This window comes from Seriola dumerili, unplaced genomic scaffold (assembly GCF_002260705.1).
Source record: "Seriola dumerili isolate Sdu_G_001 unplaced genomic scaffold, Sdu_1.0 BDQW01000088.1, whole genome shotgun sequence".
NCBI classification, from domain to species: Eukaryota; Metazoa; Chordata; class Actinopteri; order Carangiformes; family Carangidae; genus Seriola; species Seriola dumerili.
This window is the reverse complement of record NW_019174343.1, coordinates 795988-821490: the sequence shown is the minus strand read 5'-3', so window position 1 is coordinate 821490 and position 25503 is coordinate 795988. Positions and strand designations below refer to the sequence as shown.

At 39.9% G+C, this 25503-nt stretch overlaps 2 protein-coding genes across 5 annotated transcripts; both read left to right on the top strand.

The window, feature by feature from the left end:
* Positions 1–5881: 5881 nt before the first annotated feature.
* On the top strand, positions 5882–12503 carry LOC111221569 (acidic mammalian chitinase-like). Its single transcript, XM_022745020.1, has 11 exons — positions 5882–5900; positions 6787–6861; positions 6959–7163; positions 8556–8612; positions 8706–8871; positions 9696–9820; positions 10079–10202; positions 10830–11012; positions 11233–11349; positions 11932–12058; positions 12295–12503. Exons 1-11 carry the CDS (start codon positions 5882–5884, stop codon positions 12501–12503), a joined length of 1407 nt encoding a protein of 468 aa, XP_022600741.1.
* Positions 12504–21895: 9392 nt separating this feature from the next.
* Positions 21896–25503, top strand: LOC111221666 (acidic mammalian chitinase-like). Of its 4 annotated transcripts, none has more exons than XM_022745154.1 (12): positions 21896–21920; positions 22045–22071; positions 22215–22419; positions 22623–22679; positions 23164–23329; positions 23441–23565; positions 23671–23794; positions 24357–24539; positions 24634–24750; positions 24863–24995; positions 25172–25210; positions 25277–25503. In XM_022745154.1, the coding sequence occupies exons 1-12, from the start codon at positions 21896–21898 to the stop codon at positions 25501–25503; spliced, it is 1428 nt and encodes a 475-aa protein (XP_022600875.1). The 4 variants fall into 4 exon arrangements, with proteins under 4 accessions (XP_022600875.1, XP_022600876.1, XP_022600874.1 ...); XM_022745155.1 differs by having other exon boundaries at positions 25172–25237; positions 25322–25503; XM_022745153.1 differs by having other exon boundaries at positions 25172–25289; positions 25329–25503.

Sequence of the window (25503 nt, the reverse complement as noted above, 5' to 3'; positions counted from 1 at the left end):
CTGCTCCTCTGTAGATCTGTTCATGGTTGGTTTTCAGCTCCTGATCACATCTGTGTGCTCGTTAGTGTTTTTGCATTGGCTGTAATTAAAGCAAACTGCAGAGCTACATCATTGCTCCTGATGAATTTAATGTCTGAGTCTGGAGGAGTGACAGAGGATGTGTTTACATTGTTGTGCCTGCGTTGTTTGAGTAATTCTGACAACAGTGTAAAGAGCTTGTGTTCAGTCTCACTGCAGGTCGCTGTGACATCACAGATCAAAGAGTTGGTTGGTTATCAGAGAACAGTTAACAGGGTCATACATCGTCCTCACTGTAAACCTGTCAGCGTCTATTAGCTCTTATGTAACATGTCTGGTTCACTGCAGTTTACAGGAAGGATGTGACCTCCAGCTGACCCACTCTGTCTGTGACCCACTGCAGTGTCCTGAGTCCAGCTACAGGTATCTGGTCCAGCTCAGGTCAGAGGAGACTTCAAGTGCTTTAATTTGTGTCTTTTTGTTGTTTTTAGTTGATTTGTTCGGACCTGTGTAAACTGTGTTGTTGTCAATAGCTTAATGAGTTGAAGCAGAACTGATGCTGTGGGTTCAGACTCAGGTTTTCTTTTACTGCCAACAAAACCACCTGGTCCAGTTTGAGTATGATTCTGTGTTCTCTCCTGCTGGTTTATGTCCACTGCCAAAATTCAACACCAACGCTGAGGAGCAGTGAAGCTCACTGAGACACTGTGTTGCTGTCTCTTGTAATTTGTCACCGTCTGTGTGGCGATGATGTAGAGCATTAAACAGTGAGACTGTGATGTCACTGTGATGGACGAGTTCATATGTCATACGTTCTTGTGTTTTAGATCAGTTACATGGTTCAGACCCATCTCACAATAACATTATTTATTATATGACATCATCCTCACTTAACCCTGCCCATATTTCAGTTGCTATGACCTGAGTATTTCCTGTCACCCATTACCATGGAAAAGTGTTACTTCACTCTTGAAGAGAAAAATACCCTGCACACTGCTCCTGCTCAGCATCACAGTATATTGATGATCCTAACGTTTCTCTCCAGACCTTTGTCTGATGTATTTGAAAAAGAGGTGGAGCAGCGTTATCTATGTAAGATCATGGTTGTAAGAACTGTTTCAAATACTTCAAACAAAGGACTGGAGAGACTGGAACATTAGGATGATCAATAAATTGTAATGCTAAGCAAGAGCAGTGTGGGAGATATAGTTCTTTTCAAGACAGATGAGTTGTCATAGCGATAGATCAGTTGTCCACATGGGACTCTATGGTAGAACATGAGCAAATGTGTGTTTACCAAATTTTCAAATGTCAATAATCACCTCAACAATCCTGCATTGATCATTTTATAATTTGTATTGAACCCACACACATTCCAAGAAACCAAAACATGCCAGCGTCATACAGATGTGTTCTCACCACTGTGATAAAGTTGCACAAGGCTGATTTGAGGTCAGTCTGAGGAAGGACTCCTACAGACCAGCAGACAGGTGGCAGACGTGGTTTTTATTTCACCTGCCTCTCAGACGAGTCTGAATCCACAGCATCAACGTCTGAGTGAAAGAAACCATAAAGACCTAAAAAGATCAGAGAAACAACATGTGAACAAAGTTCTTCTGTAACCTGTTAACTTTTCCTATTTAATTATCATTATCATGATTTCAGTTTTTATTTTGTTGTACAGTATTTAAAACCAAAACCTTGTTGTGTAAAGTTTCACTGTGTGAGTGGTTGAATGACTGACTGCCTGATTGTACGATGTTGTGCTTTATTTTATAACTTCATCAGATTTTACACAGACATGCCCCTTGTTAATGGCTGAACTGACATTATTGTAAAAACAGTGAATTAGACAAAGTTTAGGAAAAATCATCTTCTGTTTACACTGGAAACAAAAATTATTTTCATTATCATTTTTATTATTATTATTGCCCACATGTTCTCTGATTAGTCCCATCTTCAGTGTGCTGATGTTTGCTGTGGTCCACCTCCAAACCTACAGTATTTTTCCCATCATGCTCTAAACACTGACTGTCCTGGTTGGCTGGCAGCTTCACTACTGGTGTCAATCTTCAAAAACCTGAACTGGTCTGAACCTGAATTTAAACGACACCACTGTCTGTCACTCAGCTGCTTCATCCAGGTCCAGGTTTTGTGTTCCTGTGCTTCCTGTGTTTCACTGTGTCTGCGTCATGTTCAGGTTTACTGGAGGACTGACTGACAGGTGTCATCACTTCACATGGTGACAGTGAGTCTGTATTTCACGTGTTAGGGCTGAGATGCAGTGGCTTCTGTTGCCTTTGGGCCTTTTCAACATTGTAGGGGAATGGGGGTGCTACTTGTAAATATGATTTAAAATAAACACATTGGAATTGTACTTCAGTGACGTGTGCTTTCACTACAAACACAATCATGGTCATTGATTAACAAATGAATTATGTGGATGGGAGGAAAGATCATGTGTTACCTAAAAGGAAACAGTACATCCTGAAGCCAATGAGCTCATCAGAGTTTTAGATTTCTTGTGCACAAGTAAACACTTGTTGGCTGCACCACAGGAACAGTCAGGGAGAGATGATTTATGGTCATGAGGATTCATGCCCTGGGGACCATGAATATCCAGTAGTTCTTGAGTCATCTTGTGATGATGATTAAAGCAGAAAACACCCAGCACTGCAGATGTCCCCTGAGTGTGGTCTGACTGAGGACAGGGTCCTAAAGCTGCTGATGGAGGGTGGGGGACAGTTAAGTTGGTGGGGTTCTAGTGTCTCCTGTGTTACATGTATTAACCATATCAAAGTACTGGAAAAAAGCTGTCAGTTCTGCAAGTGATGTTTCCCTTGGATAAAACAAAATACACAACCTTCCCAGGAAAACACGGTGCATTGTACATGTCAGGGTTTGACTGTGCTGTGGAAGGTTTAGTTCAGATCCGGACTAATGTGTTAAAACACAAAAGTGATAGAGGCAATAGTAAAGCAGCAGCTCCATGCACTGAGAGGTAAAATCAATGTTTTTGTCAAAGGAGTCTTGTTGCTTTGAAGAACGCAATATAGCAGCTTCAGCCCCCCGTCAGGAGGGCTGTATGACAAGAAGTACTGAAAATATTCTAAATATAACAAACACCTAAATTGATGCTGATTTTTTACATGGACTTTTTTAGGTTGCTGCTGCCCTGTCTACAGCAGTACACTGCATTATGTCCTTCTCCATACTGGGGGCATGCTGACCATCTACTGTAGGCTATATACTGACTATGGATAAGTACCTCATACAACCCCACTTGAAAAAATCTGAGTCAGTTAGCCACATTGAATTTTTAGAGCCAAAATCTGATCCACACAGCCAAAACCTTGGGCTTTGGTAATTATGTAATAAAAAAAAAATCTGCAGCATAACCAACAGGCCTACTTAAACTTAATTCTTCCTTTCATTACATAAGAATTTGTCCCTTGAAGAATGTGTGTCATTCAGACAAATACATCACAGTCCATGAGGAGTTCACTGTATTCAAGCCTTTAAATTCTTTAACACTGACAGTGTCCTTCAGGCCGTCAGGCACAAACATTTTTGGATAATTGCTGTAAAAATCTGCAGTGGAAATATCTGCTGCTTCTCTCCAAGTTTCCTGGTTATATGCAGCCAATCACGTCGCAGGTTTTTCTCAATCCAGCCAATCCCTGAAGAGGGAAAGTGGTTGAAACAGAGGGGAGATAGCTCTTACAGCAAGTTAAAGGAAGATAGAGAGAAAGCTGAAAGAAAACTGAAAAAGAATATAATAAGAAGGAGAAAGGAGGAAGAAGATGGAAGAAAATAGAAAACAACTAGAATTACCTCCTCCTGGTTCTGTCCTCCATCAACTAGTCAAGTTACAGGAAATATGGTCACAGTCTCTCCTTCATGGAGTTACAGTGTTGAATAATGTCCAGATGTGTTTTTACAGAACATTATGATGTCACAGTGAATTTGACCTTTGACCTTTTGGATATAAAATGTCATCACAAAATTTTATCCTTATAGACATTTCAGTTAAATTGTGTCATAATTAGTGAATAAATTAGAGTTATGGCCAAAAAAGTGTCACAACAACCTTGACCTTTGACCTTTAACCACCAAATTCTACTCAGTTCATCTTAGCGAATGTTTGTACTAAATTTGAAGAAATTCCCTTGAGGTGTTACTGAGATATCATGTTCATGAAAATAAACATACTACCTGTGGTTAAAGCTGTCGGCATAGAAACAACATCAAACCGAAATTTGTGCATGATTCTCTAGCCTCTGTTCTCATTAGCATGAGTCAGTGTCCTGGTTTTGATCAGTCTTCACATGGACCATGAAAACCCTGGTTATTTAAATGATTCAGACAGTGTCCAGGTTTCTCCATCTGATCACAGGTTATTTACTGTTAATGATCTGCATCACTGAAGTCACTTCTTCTGTTCTGATTGTCAGGACATAATTTAGTATGATATTTCTTCTTCAAATGTTAATTTCTGTCCATGTTCAGTTGATGACATATCTGAGAGTGTCACAGATAATGGTCAGAGACCTGGATTTGACCTGCCACAGCAAGCAGATCCAGGTTTCTCAAAACTGGAAAAAGGAAGAAAACATAACTGGTATGAAAAACAAAAACAAAAACCTGATCATGACCAGGATACTCATACGTATGTAAACACATTCACTGGAGCTGATTGATAATGAACAAAAAATCGGGGTTGCCTCTGTCCAAACACTGAAACCATGGATGGACTGGTGATGAGTTCAGCAGCTGAAAAGATGTAACATGTTCAGTAGAAAGGACAGCTAGGCTTACATTTTCCAGTCTTTGTGCTAAGCTATGATAAACATAGAGCTACTGGACAAGATGAAACTGACATGAATCAATTCATTTAACCGCGTGTGAGATAGAAAACAAGCACATTTATTAAAGTACAGGAGGGTTCCTGTGGTCACCTGGGTCACAACCAGAGGTCCAGACCCTCATCCAACCAGAGGTCCAGACCCTCATCCAACCAGAGGTCCAGACCCTCATCCAACCAGAGGTCCAGACCCTCATCCAACTGGAGGTTCGGACTGACATTGAACAGGAGACAAAACCAGGTTCCCAGCAGGAAGCTGGGAGCTGGATTTTAGTCTGTCTGCATCACTGTTTCATCATTACTGATCATTATTTCCTGTCATTAATTAATACAGAGGTTCACTTATTGCTGTTATCACTGAGCTGATAGTTGGTTTCCCAGCAGCCCTAGGTTTCTCCCAGTCTTAGCTGGAAGTGAGGCTATTGGGCACGTCAGCCAGACTCCCACCACACTGAGCTCTTATCTCCTGCACTTTGCCACCAGATATTATTCATTAATGAGTAAAATATAAATTTGACCCAGCTCCACCGAGTCCAGGACTCTGCTTCTGTTCCTTCTGAAGAAAGGTAATGAGATCATCCTGAGCATGTCAGCATGTCTGGAATAGTGTTATATATTAGCATTTAGATGTAGGTTGTTGCATATGAAAATGTTTTACATTAAAGAGGGAAGAAATTGATCACATTATATTTATATTTACTCATTGGACAGTTGCTTTTATCCAAAGTCACTGCAACAGCTTTGTAATCAGTCAACTGTTTGGCAAAAAAAAGGTTCCATCAAAATACATCAAACTGAATCAGCTTAAAATTATTTATTTTATCTGAGAAATAAACTAAAGGTATCAAATTGACTTGTATATAAAATACAGAAACATGTTCCATCAGTTAATTGTCTGTTGACTAATTAATAGTCTAGTTGTTAGGTAGTAATAGTTTTTCTCATCAATCAGAGGCTCATCATTTCAGCAGAAAACTGTTTGGATCTCCAGAGGGAACGATGGCAAGACTCTTCACAGGTAAATACCACTCATTCATTCATTTAATTCAATTCAAACGCTTTTTGTTATATACAGAAATGGTTATCAATGCGATGAAATTCTTAGTTTTCTGTCTCCGTATCCTGACATCATCAGTTATTGCATCTGACTGAAAAAAAAACCCTAACCCCATACCACAAACTACAATAAAATAAGATCAGATAAAATGAATTAGTAAAGAAGACAAAAGCAAATATGTATAGACATAAATAGCCACACATATGCATCCATTTGTATATATACATATTTCCACTCACATTCATACAAATAGGGTACACAATAAGAATAATACCAAATACAATATAAAGAAATCCGTGTAATAAAAACAGAGATGTGTAAGTGTGTAAGGGTTGAATTAAGTTCTGTGGGGGTGGTGGGTTATGTAGAGAGGGTGGAGGTGTTAGTGCACTCACTCATGCATTGATTCAGATTTATATTAACTCATGCATTTATTAAATAATTACATTATTCACCTATTAATTTGAACTATGTTCAGCTTTTTCTGTTTGTCAGTGGTGATAATATATTAGAGTAATATAAAATGGTACTAAGAGAACAAATAATGATCATAATGTTGATAAAAAAAATCATTATTGTTATGTTATTTAAACTTTATATTACAGTATAATTGTACAGTGCTAATTTGCTCTCTCACTATATAAACCAGTTTTATCGATATACTCTAAAACAACATATGATGCTTTATTCTCTAGATTTGATTAAAAAAATGCCACATAAAAATAAATAAATACATTTTCATGGGAAGTGAACTGTACATTTCCAGGTTACTTTATTTTCCTATTAATCATACATTTGTGTTTGGCTATTTTTGTGCTGAGCTATTTTTTCTTGTCTTGGACATGAGATGTGTTTTATGTGTGTGTTACCTGTGTTTTCTCTCCTCTATCAGCTCTGGGCGTCCTGCTCACTCTGCACATGGGTAAGTATCTGCTTCATGTGATGGGTGTTGACTCTTCATCAAACTCAGAACAAATGAGTCAGAGTCTCATTTCTGCTGTGCCTACACTTTCCTTCAGTGTCATCCAACAAACTGGTGTGCCACATGACCAACTGGGCCCAGTACAGGCCCAGCATGGCCAAATTCACCGCAGACAACATTGACCCCTTCCTGTGCACCCACGTCATCTACGCCCTGGCCACCATCAACAGCTTCAACCAGCTCAGCCCCATCGAGTGGAATGACGAGCAGCAGTACCAGAGACTCAGCAGCCTCAAGAGTGTGTAAGTTTACACAGTGAGTGCAGGTGGTCTGGACCCACATGTACAGCACAGTGTTCAGAACTGTATTCAACATGTCCAGTCCTTCTATGTTCAAACTAAGACAAGACAAATAGTCTTTTTAACAGTATTTGGTCAGGAACCATTTGCTGCTGGTATCCTGTTTTTAGGGTTATTAAGTTATTTTTTTGGTATTTTTGCCCTTATTGTGATAGCACAATGAGAGAGAAACAGGAAGTCTGGGAGAGAGATAGAGGGCATGCAGCATAGGGCTGTGGGTCAGACTCAAACCCATGGCCGCTGTGGTTAGCCTGTGTGATACGCGCTCTACCAGGTGAGCCACAGAGGCACCCCAGGTAGCAGCATTGTAATGAACACACAAATTAGAGTTGTCACATAAAGTTTTTGAAAGCATGGACAAAGTTTGCAATTGATTGTACAGAAATAAAGACTCAGATTCAACATGATTAATGCATATTTATGCTTCTGCATAATAATTTCTCTAGCCACCTATAAACCTATAAATCTATTTTAAAGATGGCCAGGGAGGAACCATCCCCATGTCAGCTATGTCTTAGAATGAATAACAACTCCATAAGATATTAACCCTTTCCAACATCCACTGTTAATTGTTCTTGATCGACCTCAATGGTACAAGTTTTTAGATGGTAAAATTACAGTGGGATGCAAAACCAGAAATTTTTTCTGTTTTGACATAAAGCACTTCAACAATTGCCTGATAATATGCTATATAGGGATATAGGACAATATTAATATTATCCTCTGCTTTCTCGGGGAGGGGCTGCGCACACACACACACCATATACACAGAGTGAACAGCAGAGCAGAGAGGCTGCGCCATACACAGAACCAGGTGAAGTAAAGAAAATGAAGATTACTGGAGTTGACACAACTATCACTGAACTTTACGTTACTGAAAGTGCAATAGAAAGTTAAAGGCCATCCATGGATGGATGGATGGATGGAAACACATGACTGTCAACGTTGAGACCGCTGATCATTTCCTTTTAATCATGTCTATTCCACAACCTTAACTATATGTTTGTTATAGTAAGCATGACCACAAAAGTCCTCTAACATTAAGGAAGTACTTATTTTAACCCAAACCTGATCTTTTCCTAAACCTAACCAAATTGTCACCATTCCACAATGTTTAACATCTGTTTATTATTGTCAACATGATGACAAAGGTCTGGTTCACCTGGTACATATCTGAGGGTAGGGATAAGTGACCTCTATGTTCGTTTAGGTTGGAGGACTTGTTGGTAGGAGTGAGGTATTCCTATCAAGTAAAGCTCAAATACACAAAAAGTGGAATATAGTGATGTCATCAGCATATGTTTGACCAGAAACTCTGTAATATTCTGCTTATAGCAATCCTGTACTGAAGACTCTGCTGTCAGTTGGAGGCACAGTCAATGGAGTCAGCCCGTAAGTTCAAATGCTACGCCAGTCTCCCACACACACTCTGCTGCTGTGTTACCAGAATGGACGCCACAGTTTGTGTTGTCTCCATCCCACCAGATTCATCGCCATGGTCGCCAAGCCTGAGAGACGTGCAGTCTTCATCAAGTCGGCCATCAGCTTCCTGCGCACCCATAACTTTGATGGGTTGAACCTGGCCTGGGAATATCCAGGACACAATGGCAGCCCACAGGAAGACAAGGAGAGGTTCACTCTGCTGGTCACGGTTAGCATGGTTCCCACTTTTCAGTAATAGTTTTTGAGAGTTAGACCTTTATTTAAAAGCCAGTAATATATATGTCACAGTCTTTAGCCATGCTAGCATCATGGCTGTAGAACATCAAACTGTCCACCACCTTTGTCCAGATTGAAATATTTCAGCTGATTTTCATGTTACCCAGAGGACAAATCCTACTGACTTTGATGATCCTGTCTGATTTTGACATCACCCTTTGTCAACCAGAGGGTTGACATTTTTGGTTTTTTATCAAAAAATCTCAACTATTCAATGGATTGACAAGAATTCTTTTTAAAGACATTCAAGGTCCCAGGAGGATGTCAGCTAATGCTAATATACTAAAGATGGTAAACATGGAAAACATTTTATCTGCCTAACATCAACATGTCAGCATGCTGACATGAGCATTTACCTCAAAGCACAGCTATGCTTAAAGGAGCTATTTCTAAGTTTTGCTATTGCTACATGACTAACATTAGCATTAACAGCTGTTTACTTACCAGTCTTTCATTTACAATACAAGAGGCTCCTTTAAATAAATCTTGAAAGAGGCACTATACAAGACTCTAGACTGTCTTGTTTACCTGTAAGTACGACCCCACCCTCAAGCCAATCAGTGTTATTCAAAAAAAGAATAATAATGAATCCACTTATTGTACTTTTCGATATTGTATCACAAACTTAGGAAATGCAAGAAAAAATTTTGATTTTGGACAATTAACAACTGAACAAACTCTTCACACTCAGTCTTATAGTATGAGATAGACATAAACAATGAGATGCGGGGGTGTGTTGTTTCTTTGTGCCAACAGGAGCTGTCAGTGGCCTTTGAGGAAGATGCCAGAGAGAACCGGAAGACTCCACTGCTGCTATCGGCCAACGTTGCTTCTTTCCCTCCCACCATCAACAGTGCCTATGAAGTCAACAAGATTTCACCGTGAGTTTGATTTCACTGGATTCAGTTCAAAATTAAGGTAGCCTATCCAAAAAGGTACAGTTTTGGTATCAGTAGTAAAACACAGGTATTGTATTGGTACTGATAATTTCAAATAAACCAGCTCTAGTGAATGTGAATGACAGTTACAGGTGTCAGTATCTTGCGCAAGGACACCTTGGTAGGAAATATGATGTTCTTCACCAGTGATATGGAATATTTTAGTGCTGACCTAAAAAGAAAACCTTTGAAAACCAACAGTTACTTGGACTTCATTAATGTCATGACCTACGACTTCCATGGACACTGGGAGGCAGCTACTGGACACAACAGCCCACTGTACCCCAGCTCTGTGGACTCCGGCTCACACAGTCATCACAATATCGTAAGATGCACACAAATGACAGACACTTTCACATTAGTCTGTTGTTGTGTTAGTTTCACTGTGTACTTATTGTCAAATTAAAAAAGTTTAGGTTTTAACCTTTTTGGCTAGACCGCAACAGAGTGAGATCTATGAACATGAATGTCACTGACTTACTGAGTGATGAAGTTACGCCATTGGTCAGTGCACTTTAAAAAATGAATTGTTATGAACAGTTTCAAATACATCATCAGGGGGTGTTTACAGCCAGTGTGGCCAACTTATTGCCTTTGTTGCTAGATTTCTTTTCAAAAAAGCACCTGGCATCAAATCAAGCAACTTTTTGGACAAATCTTAGTGAAGAAGAGAGTCTCCAAATCTACGCATCCTTGTATATTCTACTTATGCAATTATGTGATTGTTCGTCCTCAGTTTTGCACATTGACCATACATGCCCCAGCCTTACAGTATACCCGAGTTTTGTTCTAGTCTTTCTACGTTTAAAGCTGCAATACCTGATTTTTGACCACTTAGGAGCAGGAGGTCTCACAAACCTCCAGACAATGAGCCCTGATATAGTACTGAATATAGAGATCAAGTTTTTGTTAGCCAATAGTTGTCTGCTTACAGCCATATGCTTTTTGTTAGAACTCCTCTGTGTCCCACTGGCTGTCTCTGGGAGCTCCAGCTGAGAAGCTGCTGTTGGGCTTCCCCACCTACGGACGAACCTACCACCTGAGCAGTGCTGCTACCGGCCTGGGAGCACCAGCTAACGGCCCCGCAGAAGCTGGGCCCTACACTCGCACTGCCGGCTTCTGGGCCTCTTATGAGGTACAGTCATATATATATTCCTATAATATTCAGCTGAGTTTGTGCTGAAATTCAATAATGATTCCTGCCTCTGTGTTCACTGATGTTGAAGATGACAATTTTAGATCTCACCCACTGGTGTGGATATGCACCAATGTGAGCACTAAAGCCACATTGGCAAACCTTACCAAGAGTTAACCTGAGGAGTCTGATCTAACTCTTCATGTTTTCGTGCCACCAGATCTGTGATTTCACCTCCAGTGCTACAGTTGAATGGATCTCTGAGCAGGAGGTTCCATATGCCACCTATGGCAGTTCCTGGGTGGGCTATGACGACAAGCGGAGCTATTCTTCAAAGGTAGGAGCTCCATTACTACTAACTCTGTTTCATTTACAGTCTCTTTCTCTTTATTAATGAGCACTCGCCTTCATAGACGCCAATAATGTTTCCGTTAGTCAAATCCACAGATTTCAGCACCGTAGGAAATTAACAGCGATGGCCGACACACACACACACACACACACACACACACACACACACACACACACACACACAGAGGGATTGAAAATGAAAAATGTAACTAATGATATACAACATGAAACGGAGTGTGATAGATTCTAGATTAGATCAATATGAGGGTCTCACTATGATTGGTGGTTACAATTAAGGGGAGGGGCCTGACAGCTAAACACCCACAGCAGCTTAGTCTCTATGGCTCATCCAATCTAACACCAACCTGGAGTTTGTTATCAAATCAATGTAAATTTGGCCTCAACTACATGCTCCCACACATGGGTGCTGGGACCCGTAAATTTCAGTGCCTATGCTGGCTCTATAGAATAAATAAAGCAATAGAAAAAGTAGTTCTAGGTCCATGTCATAGGTTTGTAGGATGCTGCTGTTCTCCTCACCTTTGCTACTGATGTTGTCGTCCCGCAGGTCCAGTGGATGACAGCCCACAACCTGGGAGGTGCTCATGTGTGGACTCTGGACATGGATGACTTCGGTGGATCCTTCTGCTCAGCTGGACCGTATCCTCTCGTCAACCACCTCAGGATGTCCATGGGTAAATACTGAAGCTTGGCCGACCGAGAGCCAGCCCTGCTCACTCTAATGCCTTTTACTAATTGATTGATCATTAGCAATTCCAGACACCTAAAAACAATACTGTATTTCATAAGTTGCGAATTTCAAAGTTGTGTTTCATAAAATTCTCCTAATCTTCTCCTTAATTTTGGCACAGTGTGTAATCAAATGCTGGTTTAGCCTCTGTTGATTCTGTCCCCACATTTGACTCTTCAGGCTTCCCCCCAAAGCCCACCACCACACCGGCTCCTACCACCACCAGGGACCCCATGGTTGACTTCTGCCGCGGCCGCCCTGATGGCCTGTATGAGAACCTGGCTGATAAGACCACCTATTTCCAGTGCTTCCAGGGAAACACCTACCTGCACCGCTGCCAGCCCGGCCTCATCTACTGGGACTCCTGCAAGTGCTGCGACTGGCCCTGAGCCACACAAACATGAACTACAACACATTGAGTCCATGAATGTAAAAGAAAGTGAATTATGTCTCAATAAAGTCTTTTCACAGACTGTCAGCTCACACTGATTCAAATCATGGTGCTGGATTACAGCAGGAACAGAACCTGAACAAATTGCTGTCTCAGTGAAATATTTACAGTTGACTCATCTGCTTTAAAGCTAAATATACTGAATCATATCATCACATGACCTGATGAAAGATACACATGATCACATGTACTTTTCATTCTTGTGTTATCTTAAAACAAAAAAAAAACTGAACAATTCTCTACATATCTTGAACTTTTAATTGCATTATTAGATACAAATTATATGTCCTTAAATCCATTCTTAATTGTAGCAAAGGTTACTGGTGTGTTCCCATTATTCATGTCCACTCCTCAGTAAAACACTCAGCTGTGTTATCACTCTGAAGGGAGTGTAGCATTAGCACTGAAGCTGATTGGTGTCAGCGGCTTCATTCATGTATCATAATCAGTGGCTCATTCACTAACAGTGTGGCTATTTATCTCAGGTCTTGTCACTGACGACATTCTAATTATTGGTGACTTTAATATTCACTTGAATATGGCCTGGGATCCTCTAAGTAAAGCCTTTCAAGCAATCACTGACAATTTTGGTTTCACCCAGTTTGTGGCTGAACTAACTCACTGCAATGGCAACACTCTAGACTTGATCCTATCCTGTGGAATTGAGGTATCTAGTCTGACTGTCTCTCCCGTCACTTCTGCCATCTCTGATCACTTTTTTTATCAAGTTTGAAGCAACACTAGGCTGTCCTCACATTACTAGCTCAAATGTATTTACCACACAACACATTGGTCCAGCAACTGTAGCTCCGCTCACTGTAGAAACTGACTCTGTCGAAATTTGTACTAGTAAATTTAACACAGCTCTGGCTAGCCTCTTGGACTCAGTTGCTCCTCTCACCACTAAAACCAGACGGTTAAAAAGGTCTACACCATGGTTTACTAAGAAAACATGAGCCCTGAAGCAGGCCTGCAGGAGATTGGAGCGCAAATGGCGAAAATCAAAATCTGGAGCACTCTACTTTCAGTGGCACAAGTGTGTGTTAAAATACAAGTGTGCTCTCTCCACTGCTAGAGCAGCCTACTTCTCTAAGTTAATCAGTAACAACAAACACAATCATAGATTTCATTTTGACACTGTAGCTAAACTCACTCAGCAGCAGCCATCTCTTAGCTGCTTGCCCTTTACAGTCCATGACTTTCTAGAATTTTTCAATAATAAACTAGACAAGATTAGACATAAAATCATTTATTCTTCTCCAGTGTCTACAGAACCAGCAGAGAATTACTTAGAGTCCCTGTTAACTTCTCCTTTAACAAATTTCGAGACTCTGTCTCTTGAAGCACTATCTATGCTGGTGTTGTCTTCTAAACCCACCACCTGTCTACTGGACCCTCTACCAGCTAAGCTCTCCAAAGACCTCTGGCCAATCTTGGGACCTTCAGTGCTGAACATTATTAATTTATCACTCTCTTCTGGCACCGTTCCCAGTAGCTTTAAGACTGCTGTGGTTAAACCTTTGCTTAAAAAAAACACACCTTGATCCAGGATCCTTAAATAATGATGATCCTGCTGCTAAACCTGCTAAGATTTACTAGAATTAATAATGACATTTATTAATATTATTAGCTGTCATTACTATTTTATCAGTATGAGCACTACAGTTGCCATTACATTACTATTGTTGTTACTGCCACCACTGTCACTATTATTAATATTGCTATCACTGTACATTCTTGTTCTTTTCTTCTGTGCTCTCCTGCTCTCGCTCTCTCTCTCTCTCTCTCTCTATCCAACACAACAGGTGGAGGCAGATGGCTGCCAGCCCTGAGTCCACTTCTACTTGAGGTTTCTGTCTCTTAAAAGCAAGTCTTTCCTTGCCACTGTCGCCTAGTGCTGCTCTTGGTGGGAATTGTTGGGTCTCTGTAAATAATATTATAAAGAGAAGGTCTAGACCTGCTCTATTTGGAAAGAGCCTTGAGATAACATATGTTGTGAATTGGCGCTATACAAATAGAAATTGACTTGACTTGACCTATCTCCTGCTTTGAGGGCATCAGTTACTTCAATGTTCAGAGGCATCAGCTGAGAGGAGTGAATGGCTGTGATTGTTGGGATGAGATCTGAGGTCTGAGCGTGTTTATTATCCTTGAGGTTTGCGTCACCTTTTCTGACGAAGACTGTGAACAAGCTCTAACAAGCTAATTAAGGTCTGAGACCTTGGTGAACGTTATCCGAGAGCTCAAACTTACCTTACCTTTTTTTCACTCAAAATAAAAATAAAACTACTACTACTACTAATAAAACTACTCATGATTAAAATGTTGAAAAGAATGTTTCATCTTTAACATTATGATTTTGGAGATCAGTTCATCTTTTACGCACTGAACTATTCACAGTCATAGACATGTTGACCAGGGAGCCTAATCCTCTGCTGGGATCAATTTAGTACAAGTAAGAAGAAATCTGTCTGTTTTTAATCACGTTGGAAATTTGTAATAAGAAAAAAGGTGTGCTGAGAAACCTAAAACCAGTTGTAGAAAGGAGCCTTTTGAACATACCAGCAGGAGAACTTTAAAGGTCTGAAGACCTTGTTATTATCTGCACTTACTTCTAGTGATCTCAGTTTCAACATGTACTAGTCTTACTCCCCCTGATCACTGTACACACTGCACAGACAAGAGCTGTTGTGGTTTTCACTCAAAACATAGCAAAGTTCTCATCTTCCACCCAGTCCTGGGGCCGTTTCACACAGATATCTCAGACTGGTCTGTAGTGTTGGTCTAGATCAGTCTAATGTTAGTCAGACTGTTTCACAAAAATAAAGACAGACTCATTTTAAGCCAAAAACAATGGGCACGTTAACCCCAGGCTAATTCAGGCCTAAGACCAATGTTACCATGGTAACATGGTAATCAGTAACACCTGCGATAACCAGTAGCACCCAACAACAAAAAACAGGAGAACATGGCTAATTATTTGAGCAAAGAGAAGGGAAAGAGTTTTTAAAGACTGAAGTGATTTCTCTTTTTATTGTTTCACTCTTCATGTAAAACGTCCTAGTACCTGTTGAATTCCTCCAAAAAACAAACATGTTCTGCTGAGGGTAAATGGAGCTGAGCAGTTAGATATGGTTAATCTGTCGGCCATTTGTTAATATTGAAAAATTTCCACAGTCTGGTTTAAGATTGTCAAGAACTAAACTGCTTTGTGCAACAGATGAATGTAGATGTTTATCTGAAGTCTGACTGTTTTAACTAAGCCACAGTCAAAGTCTGTCTTTGTGAATCCAGCCCTTGGTTTTTATATGTTCAAGCCCAGCTGGCTGCAGTTCCACTGTTGGTCAGAGCACAAACATTGCTGAGCCTTGCGCTGGGGTAACACACAAATCACAGAGGTGTGTGTGTGACAATTATGTCACTAGGTGGCGTAGCTGTCACTCTCTGTGTACATGTCCATATTTTATACCAGGTCTCTCTCTGTTTTCATCAGTTTGGATTGGAGCTGTTATAAGAACATTATAAGCACAAGACCAGAAACTCTCAAACATTAGAAAAAATATAAAATTTATAGAAAACAGCACTCTGGATCTAAAATTTCACAGCTATTGTAATTTAAGATGGGACTTCAGTATGAACAACACAGCTGAGGGGAGATCTATCTGTAACTCAGTCACTCTGTGGGAAATTCAGCATGATTTATATTTATTATTATTATTAAAAGGTTTGAAACCACAGATTTAATGAATGTGAATACTTCACAAAACAATGAGAGGATATCAAGAGAAGGTCTTCTACAAGGAAGAATGATGACGATGAACCCAACTCATTCTACTTATTTATGTTGGAAAAAAGTTCCTTGATGAACTCTAATACTGACAAATTAAGATTTCGAGGGTACACACTGTTGTGGGAGGCTTTACAGTATAAAACAGTCTAGTATAGAAACAATTTGCAGAGCATAATTGGCAACAGGTTCCCTGTAAATGTTCTACAACAAGTGATATGTGATGTAAAGAACATGTAACCTGATATTACAGAAGAGGTCAGTAAAGTGTCTGCAGTTCAGGAAATACCGGAAAATAAGAATCAAACACAATCCAGATCAAACGCAAACTGACACATGCTAATTATCTCTTTGGGTGTGTTTGATTATCAGTCTTACTGATGCACATTGACTTTTATTAACTTTATATCTTTCAGCAACAAGGATGTTCTCCAGCTAATGTTGTCTTAACTCCCTCTCTGCTCTGGAAGTGTGAAAGTAGATCTAACAAATATCTGGCCAGTTTTATAAAGTAATGCACAGATAGAACTGGAAGAAACAGACACTGACAAACACTGACTGCTATTTCTGTAGCATGGCTGGTTAGTTGGGATTAGCTGATCATGGTGCTGTTATTGTCATAGAATATTTGTGTTTCATTATTAATTGTCTATAACAATATGATGTCAACACATATTGTTTAGTTACACTGTAACACACAGTCCAGGTTTCCATGATATCATCTTATTATTGTGTAACAAACTCATTCCGAATGATATTATCAATAAAATTAAATAAGAGAGCACATGTTTCAATTCATGTTTATAAATCAGCCTCCAACAAAGAAAAACTCAGCAGTTTCACTGATCATTTATGGGAACTGAAAATAATCATCATAGTGATAAGTCAAAGCTAATGTACTGTAATGTACAAACGGCTCATTTTGTCCAGACAATCGTCTCTTTAATCTGATATCTGTGGTGTTCTCACATGAACTCATAAATGTGGACATGTGTAAGCTGTACAGACCAATCAGGACGGCTCCTTACTTGTATTTACCATAGTCAGTGACAGTAACAAGAAGTCAATAATGGCTGCATAAGGTCAATATGACAAACATGCTCAATTTTCCATGACTGCTTTTTGTTTGGGTCACAGGTTTTAAGCTTCTAGCATCTCCAATAGGAACCAACCAACCAATCAATCAGCAGATGATTATGTGGATGTTTGTTAATATAACCATTTTAATCACATATTCATATACTAGAGGAAGCTTGAATCATTTGTTGTGACTGATGAACTGTGTATTTTTGTTGTTTAAATGTATTTCATCCTCGTTCAGTGCATAATGCTCTTGATAGGAGCAACGCAAATTATATTCTTTTATGAATTAAGAAAATGAACCTTGAGCTTTTCAGTCCATGTAATTTGGAATTTTGCACTTTGACCTTCAGAACCATTCACAGTGGATGAAACTTATCATATCATATTACCACCACAGCCTGAGCTCTACTGGGGACCTCGCCAAAGCACCATCCAGCCACGTCAGCACAGTTTTAAGAGGAGAGAGAAGGGACCTTTGTTCACAGAGAACAAAGCTGAAAATCTGTTTGACCCTTTAATGCAACACCTCTGCCATCTTCGAGAAATGTCATACCTTCTATTTTTGTCTGTTACTGTTCTCTACAATAGGTTACATTATTAATATTATTAATAATAATTATTATAATGCTTTTATTTGGAAAAAATATTTACACTAACGCTTAACCAGAGATGATTTAAAAATTAGAACTGTAGTATTTTTCATAAAAAGTAATGTATTTTATCTTTTCTGAATCTGAAGACAATTGACATCTAAGGTTACTGTCTAAATTTTCTGTGGCATAGAGAAAACCATGAAATCCTATATTCTATATTATTATTTTTTAAATCAGTGTTTACAATGATACACAAAGGTTGATGAAAATCTATTTACATTTACTAAAATTTTATATAAATTGAAAAAGGTAAATGTATTAAATGAATGTTTTTGTAATGTTGATCAATTAAGGATATTTGGTAGGAACAATTGATGAAAACCATAAAAAATAAACATGTTGCAGATTAAAATCTTAACGGCGGTTAAAATTAAAATTCATAGAGGTTCATTTTAAAATTTGGGAGGGTCAAAAGTGACCATAGATGCAGAAACACCTGTGTACAGTTATTTATTTGCAATAGTAAAGTCATTCTTGTCAGTCTCATTATAATATTACAGGTTATTGTTTTGCATCATTATTGATTGTTTTCTTGCACTGATGATGACTGACTGTCATTGTTTTCATGTGTACAGTTTGTCTTGCACTGGGTGTGTTCTTTGTTGTGTATTTTGTGTGGCTTTAATGTCTACTCTATGTGCTCTTTAAATTTCTCCCTGGGAACAAATAAAATTTCTTGAATTGAATTTAACCTGAGATCTAAAGTATTCACCCAGTGACTTTACTCTAGTAAATACAACGATGAGAGAGGTCTTGTTATTTGATTGTCACTTTATTGATATAGCACTCTTCATCTGCAGATCTATTACACAGTGCTCAGTCAGGGGTCTACAGTGGCCCTCAAGGACAAGCACAACCAAGACAGAAAGCACAATCATTAAAGGGCCTAGTTTCCAGTAGTGACTCGATCAGACCATCAAACATCAGAGAGCAGCTATAGTTTAGATAAGTGATTATGAGGCAGGAACTGCTCCTGCAGCAGTCACTGATAACACTGATCTTTTCTTCGGTATCTGAGGACTTTGGTGGCTATTCATTATGAAACAGGTCTGAAAAACACAAAACCATGTCAAATAAACCAAACTGTCACACCCAGCATACGCAGATGACAGTTATAAAACCACATTATCAATACAGATTAATAATTCATCTGTGTTCCAGTGTGTTATCAGGCACGTAGCAATATTTCTAATAAGAAAGATTCTTAATGATTATGTTCTCCAGCTTCTGACAACAAAAGAAAGATTACGTAATCTACATGTTAGCTCTAAACCTTACACTTATGCAATTTTATGGACAGACTATTGATAAACAGTACATGGAGCAGTTAAGGAGAGCCAGTGATCATTACTCAGATCACCTGTGTGATCTTGGACAGCTGCCAGTAGAAATTTGCATTAAAAATGCCACGTTGTTGGAAATGTGCTTATTCGATTTCTCTGAGATGAAGAGATGCAGCTCATGTCTGTATGGAAAGTAAAGACTGGAGGCGGGGGCAGACAGCTGTGTCCAAAGTAGAAAAATCAATCCTCACTGATTAACATGGTGTATCTTGTTTGTTTAACTTATAACTTGTAAGACAGAATCAAAAAATGTCCACTTGTGGTTTTCAGGGAAGTTTTGTCTGTTTCTTGTTAGAGCAGTGAATGTATGAAGCTTCCTGAAGTTTAGTACCATCCATGTAGCTGAAGATGAGACTGTCCTGTAAAATAAGACCAGACCAAAACCTTGTATCTGTGTGGACCACATCGTTGTCTATGTTTTTTCAGGTGTCCCATTGCAATAGCAGGTGATCTGTCTACAGCAGGATTAAAATACAACAGCAAAGGGCAAAGAGAACCTGCAGCACTTTGTGCAATGCACAGGTGAAGCGGACTGCAACATGGGCTTGACAACCTGCTGTTGCAGTCCAGCCAAAAACAGGTCCTTAGCTCATCTGTGCAGTGGCTTATTATGACCCATAGATATGATTCACTGTTAGGTGACCTCTAATGGTTGTAGTAATTATGACATGAGCAAAGGAGGAAGTCAGATGATGTCCACATTAAACCAGTTTTATGTTTCATCCACGAATACATGAGGGTCTGCTAAGGTCCACATGTTGTGTTAATTTCATCATCAGAAGGTTTTCACAAGGCTCTGGTGCAGACGTCTGTGTACCCACCAATTATCAGGCACAAACTAATAATGGACCAACAAAGCAGACCCACCAATTTGCCATCACGCTACAATGGTACTAATGGCATAGGAGCTGGAAAACAAAGGAAAGATGCTGAGTTTGAACGGCAACAGCACAGTATAGCAGACAAAGCACAACAAGCTGCTTGCTGTAGACAATCTCACCTGCTCCTAACAAGAAACCACGTTCAGAGCAAACTTGCAAATTTCCTAAAATGTAACCAAGGAGGTTTTTTGCCTTAACCTAACCAAATCATGACTGTTCCACAACCTTATTATCATCGACATGATGGCAAAGATCTGGTACATGCTTGTACGTTCCCTGTATCCAAGGGTAGATATACCCTATAATTTTTCAATTGTAGGTTAAAGAAACAGGATACATGCGGAGATAATTAGTTTAATAATAATTTCTCTTTGGACTGAGCCAGGCTAGCTGTTTCCCCTGCTTTAAGTCATTATTCTAAGCTAGGCTAACCTTGTCTTGACTCAATTAAATCCTTCTTATAAGAATAATGAACAGTGTTATTCTTCTCCTGTCATTCATGTACTGTATTTCCCTCTCACTGTTAACTGGGCCTTCCTCATCTGTAATCATCTTCCTCAGTATGTGTGTAACATGACCTGATGTCTTCTAAGTAATGTGCTGCTTTGTTGCACTATCACTATACCATATACTATAGCTTATCATCATATGTCAGCTGATGTCTGAAGTTACTTATCTTATCGCTTTTTCTACCTACAATATACTTGATGTGTCATGACTGCCCACAGGACATCTGAGGACTGATACCTCCCTCCTCCACAGGTGGTGATGTACTGTATATAAAAAGCCGGAGAACTCACTGGTTCCTTGGAGATCCCAAGGTAAGGAATTCAGCAGCAACAGTTCATTTCCTCTCTACCTGACTGTAGACTGTAGGCACTAAGCTCTGAAGTGAATGCTTTGGTTTCCTCTGAGTGCATCATCTAACATTGTATATAGGGCTGGGATGGAAATGTGACAGTTAAACTGCAACACCTGCAACCAGGGGCTTATTGGCTGGCTCAGTGCTCTGAACTCTGAAAGTACTCTGAACGCTCACAAACTGAACTGCAGTCCAAGATCTGAATCATTAAGGCATTTCTTCAGTAATGTCATTATGAACATGCCACAGTTGTTAGTTATGTTGTTGCCATTATAATGATTTTGAAATAATGTGAAACAGTTCACAGCAGAAATTTTGAGTGGTCAAAGCAGAAAAGGGTGAACAAATGTTTTTAAGGATGGCTCAGTTCCATCTAGTGTCTCAGACAGACAGTGAGCCTGCAGGCACAGCACCAGCACCTTGAAATTGGAGCTCACCTAAATGGAATGCAGCCATTTTTAATATTATCAAGTACACCTATGATTTTCCTGCAGAATGTCTGCTGTGAAAAGGGTGACAGATCCTTAATGTAACTAATGGAACTTAGCTTGATTGTATTATAAACATCAAGCTCTAAAGATCTTTAGCGTCACAAGAGGAATTGTTGAAGCACCAAGATGAAACTGCTTCACAGTTCATATCTGTAAATATGTGATCATATTATAATCATTTTTATTACTTTGTTTCTCAGAAAGTTGAAGTTGTGAGCTTTGAAATCAAGATGACCAAGCTCACTGTTCTAGCAGGTAAACTCTTGTCAGGCCTCAGTGCTTTACATCACCATAATGCATTCATAAATGACATTGATCAATATTTATTTTGTCCGTTTCAAAATATAAATAATGCATCTGAGTGTGTTCCTCTCTATAGGTCTCTGCCTGGTGATGTGCCAGCTGGGTAAGTTAAACCTAAATAGAACTTGGGCACTGTGAAGTTTGTACTGACACTGACTACATGTCTCTAAGTGTCTGAAAATAATAGAGACTGAATGCATTCCTGCACTGAATGCTGACCACAAATTTTCTCTCACTGGTCTCCAGCCACTGCCTCCCAGATGGTGTGCTACTTCACCAACTGGTCCCAGTACAGACCTGGGACTGGGAAATACACGCCCCAGAATGTAGATCCCTTCATGTGCACCCATCTGATTTATGCTTTCTCCATCATCAACAACAAGAACGAGTTGGTCACCTATGAATGGAACGACGAGACCCTGTACAAGACCTTCAATGGCCTGAAGAGCAAGTAAGAACTTTCCACAGTGTAAAATCTTCTCTCTGCTGCTGAAGCTTCAATCTGAGTGTAAATGACTGAAACTGAAATGTGAACTTTAATAATCAGAACATTTCTCTGTTCGGCTGTTTTCACATGCTGTGTGATAAACAAGCTTTTGTTGACTCAAATATTCTCTATCATGCAAATCATATGACATCACATCTGTGTTCTAGAAACCCTGGTCTGAAAACATTACTGGCTGTTGGTGGGTGGAACTTTGGCTCAGCTCAGTGAGTATTTCTGCTCTGTTCAGTGAAGTTTAGCTTCTTTGAAAAATCTCTGACATTGGATATGGACTGGAATCTCACACTGTAAAAGTTTAGTTTAAAAACATTAGGAAATCCTTTACCTTTGGAAAAGTAAAAGAACTCAACTGTGTCAAGTTGTGTGAGATGATCATGTGTTTAGTGTGAACATGGGTTATTTGAGTAAGTTGTGCTTTTTTAAAGATGTGACTTCATGTATCAAAACAGTCAAATTCAGGCTGTTACAACTCTAAACCTACGAGTCACATTAACTTCATAGATTCTGACAAAACAACAACTGAGTATTACTTTGAATTTATAATAATACACTGCACTTAATGTGTATTTGTGTTGGAAGTCAATAAGAATAAGTCACATGAACTACTGCCACAAAAGCTAATCTCGTTATATGTTGCATGAGTTCTCTTTGTTTTTAGTTCTAGTTAACATCAAGCTAATTTCCCTGCAGGTTCTCCATCATGGTGTCCAATCCAGCCAACCGTCAGACATTCATCCAGTCTTCTATCAAATTCCTGAGGACTCATGGATTTGATGGTCTGGATCTGGACTGGGAGTACCCTGGATCTCGTGGAAGTCCCCCAGAGGACAAGAAAAGATTCAGTCTGCTCTGCAAGGTGGGTCATAAATTCTTGAGCCACAGGGAATAGATACAGTGTATTGTATCAATAACACACACACACACACACACACACACACCATGTCTTATTAATTGTCTTCATCTGCAGGAACTGGTTGCTGCCTTTGCAGCTGAGGCCAAGGCCACCGGTAAGCCTCAGCTCATGCTGACTGCTGCAGTGTCGGCTGGGAAGGGAACCATTGATGCTGGATATGAGATCGCTGAGATTGCCAAGTACTGCAGCCTTTTTTTGAAAATTCTGTTATTTTTAATCAATCATTGTTATGGATTGGTTGGCTCAGTAGCTGGTCTTAATCAGTGTTCCATACACATTTCCAGGCACCTGGACTTCATTAATGTGATGACCTATGACTTCCATGGAGCTTGGGAGCGATCCACTGGACACAACAGCCCTCTGTACCGTGGCTCACAGGACAAGGGTGACCTCATCTACTTCAACACCGTAAGAGACCGAGTAGAGCTATGGAGCCTTAAATATTGATGAAAGACATTATTATAGCAGATTGGTACAATATTTAAAATAACCAAACTGGTTTTACACAGAAAGGCCTGTTATTGATTATGAGGAGTACTACTCAGCTACAACTACATATTAAGTCTTCTGTAGCTGACAAAATAACTCTGAGGACAGCAGAGTGATAATGGGCTTAAGACTAGAAATAGTTCACCGGTGTTCAGACTGAAAGCAGCCCTGACAGTCCAGTGTGAACATATCTTCACAAAGTGGGGTTGTTGAATTTGGAAAAAGCGGGAACTGACCACACAGGGAGTGTTTAACATGAAAAATACAATTGGTTTCTTTATGGGAAATGTAGGATCTAGCACGTTTGTAGCTTGACAGATTCAACTAAAAGAACAGGATACCTCAACCTCTGCTGCTTTACCTCTCACGAGTTCCCGAACTTTATGGACGTGCAACAAAAAAACATGAGAATAGCCTGTTGATTCTGTTCATTAAGAAGTCTAGGCCTCTTGTCTATAGACTTCCTACATTCCTATTTCAGGACTATGCCATGAAGTACTGGAGAGACAAAGGCACCCCAGTGGAGAAGCTGAGGATGGGATTTGCTGCTTATGGTCGCACCTTCCGTCTGACATCATCAAACACTAACATTGGAGCCTCAGCTAGCGGTGCTGCATCAGCTGGTCCATTCACACGTGAAGCTGGATTCTGGTCCTACTATGAGGTGAAGTTTGAACAAAATGAAATACATACTAACACAAGTAGAGGAAACAGACCATGGAACAATCCAATGACATTTCCATAATCTGTTCCCTCAGGTCTGCAACTTCCTGAAGGGCACTACCATTCAGTGGATTGATGACCAGAAAGTTCCCTATGCCAGCAAGAACAATGAGTGGGTGGGATTTGACAGCAGGGAGAGCTATGAGATCAAGGTAGGTGGAACATCTATACATAGGAATTACCAACTGAGGGTTAATCTGCACAGTGGAACTCAAGACAGAATTCATTTTCCTCACTTTGTGACTAATCTTGTTCAATCCACAGGTCCAGTACATGAAGAACATGAAGTATGGCGGTGCCTTTGTGTGGGCACTGGATCTGGATGACTTTAAAGGAGAGTTCTGTGGACAGGGAAACTATCCTCTGCTGTCCCATCTGCGCAAACTCCTCGACATTGGTGAGTCTTGCTTCTCTTCTTTTTGGTGAGCCAGTGTTTACCCAGATTTTCAGGCAAGACATGAATAAGGAAGTTAATATGCGCAATGTTTTAGGGAATTACAGTGGTACCTTAATTCAATTCGTATCTGAACTTTAGATATAATGTTGTCTTTCTGTGTCTGTCAACTCTCACAGAGACGCCTCCACTTCCAGCGACCACAACCAAGAAACCTAGTGTTACCACCACAAAACCAGTCGCTACCAAAACACCCAAACCTGTTGTTACCACTGCTGCACCAGCCTCCACCACCACGCCCAAACCCAGTGGCACCACCAATGCTCCGTCCACCAGGACCACCATCCCTATTCCAGGACGTGGTTTCTGCAAAGACAAGCCCGACGGCACGTATGCCCACCCAGATGACAAGACCAGCTTCTACGTGTGCGCAGGTGGCCGAACCTACCTGAGGAAGTGTGGAAACGGTACTATCTTCGAGGAAAGCTGCAAGTGCTGTGTGTGGCCCTAA

Excerpts from the sequence above, each read along its gene's own strand:
- LOC111221569 (XM_022745020.1), top strand. Across the intron at positions 9,821-10,078 it reads GAAGTCAACAAGATTTCACC|TTACTTGGACTTCATTAATG; the intron begins GTGAGTTTGATT and ends GAAAACCAACAG. Across the intron at positions 12,059-12,294 it reads CCACCTCAGGATGTCCATGG|GCTTCCCCCCAAAGCCCACC; the intron begins GTAAATACTGAA and ends TTGACTCTTCAG.
- LOC111221666 (XM_022745152.1), top strand. The coding sequence starts at position 21,896 with ATGACCAAGCTCACTGTTCTAGCAG. Across the intron at positions 24,751-24,862 it reads GGGAGAGCTATGAGATCAAG|GTCCAGTACATGAAGAACAT; the intron begins GTAGGTGGAACA and ends TTCAATCCACAG. Across the intron at positions 24,996-25,171 it reads GCGCAAACTCCTCGACATTG|AGACGCCTCCACTTCCAGCG; the intron begins GTGAGTCTTGCT and ends CAACTCTCACAG.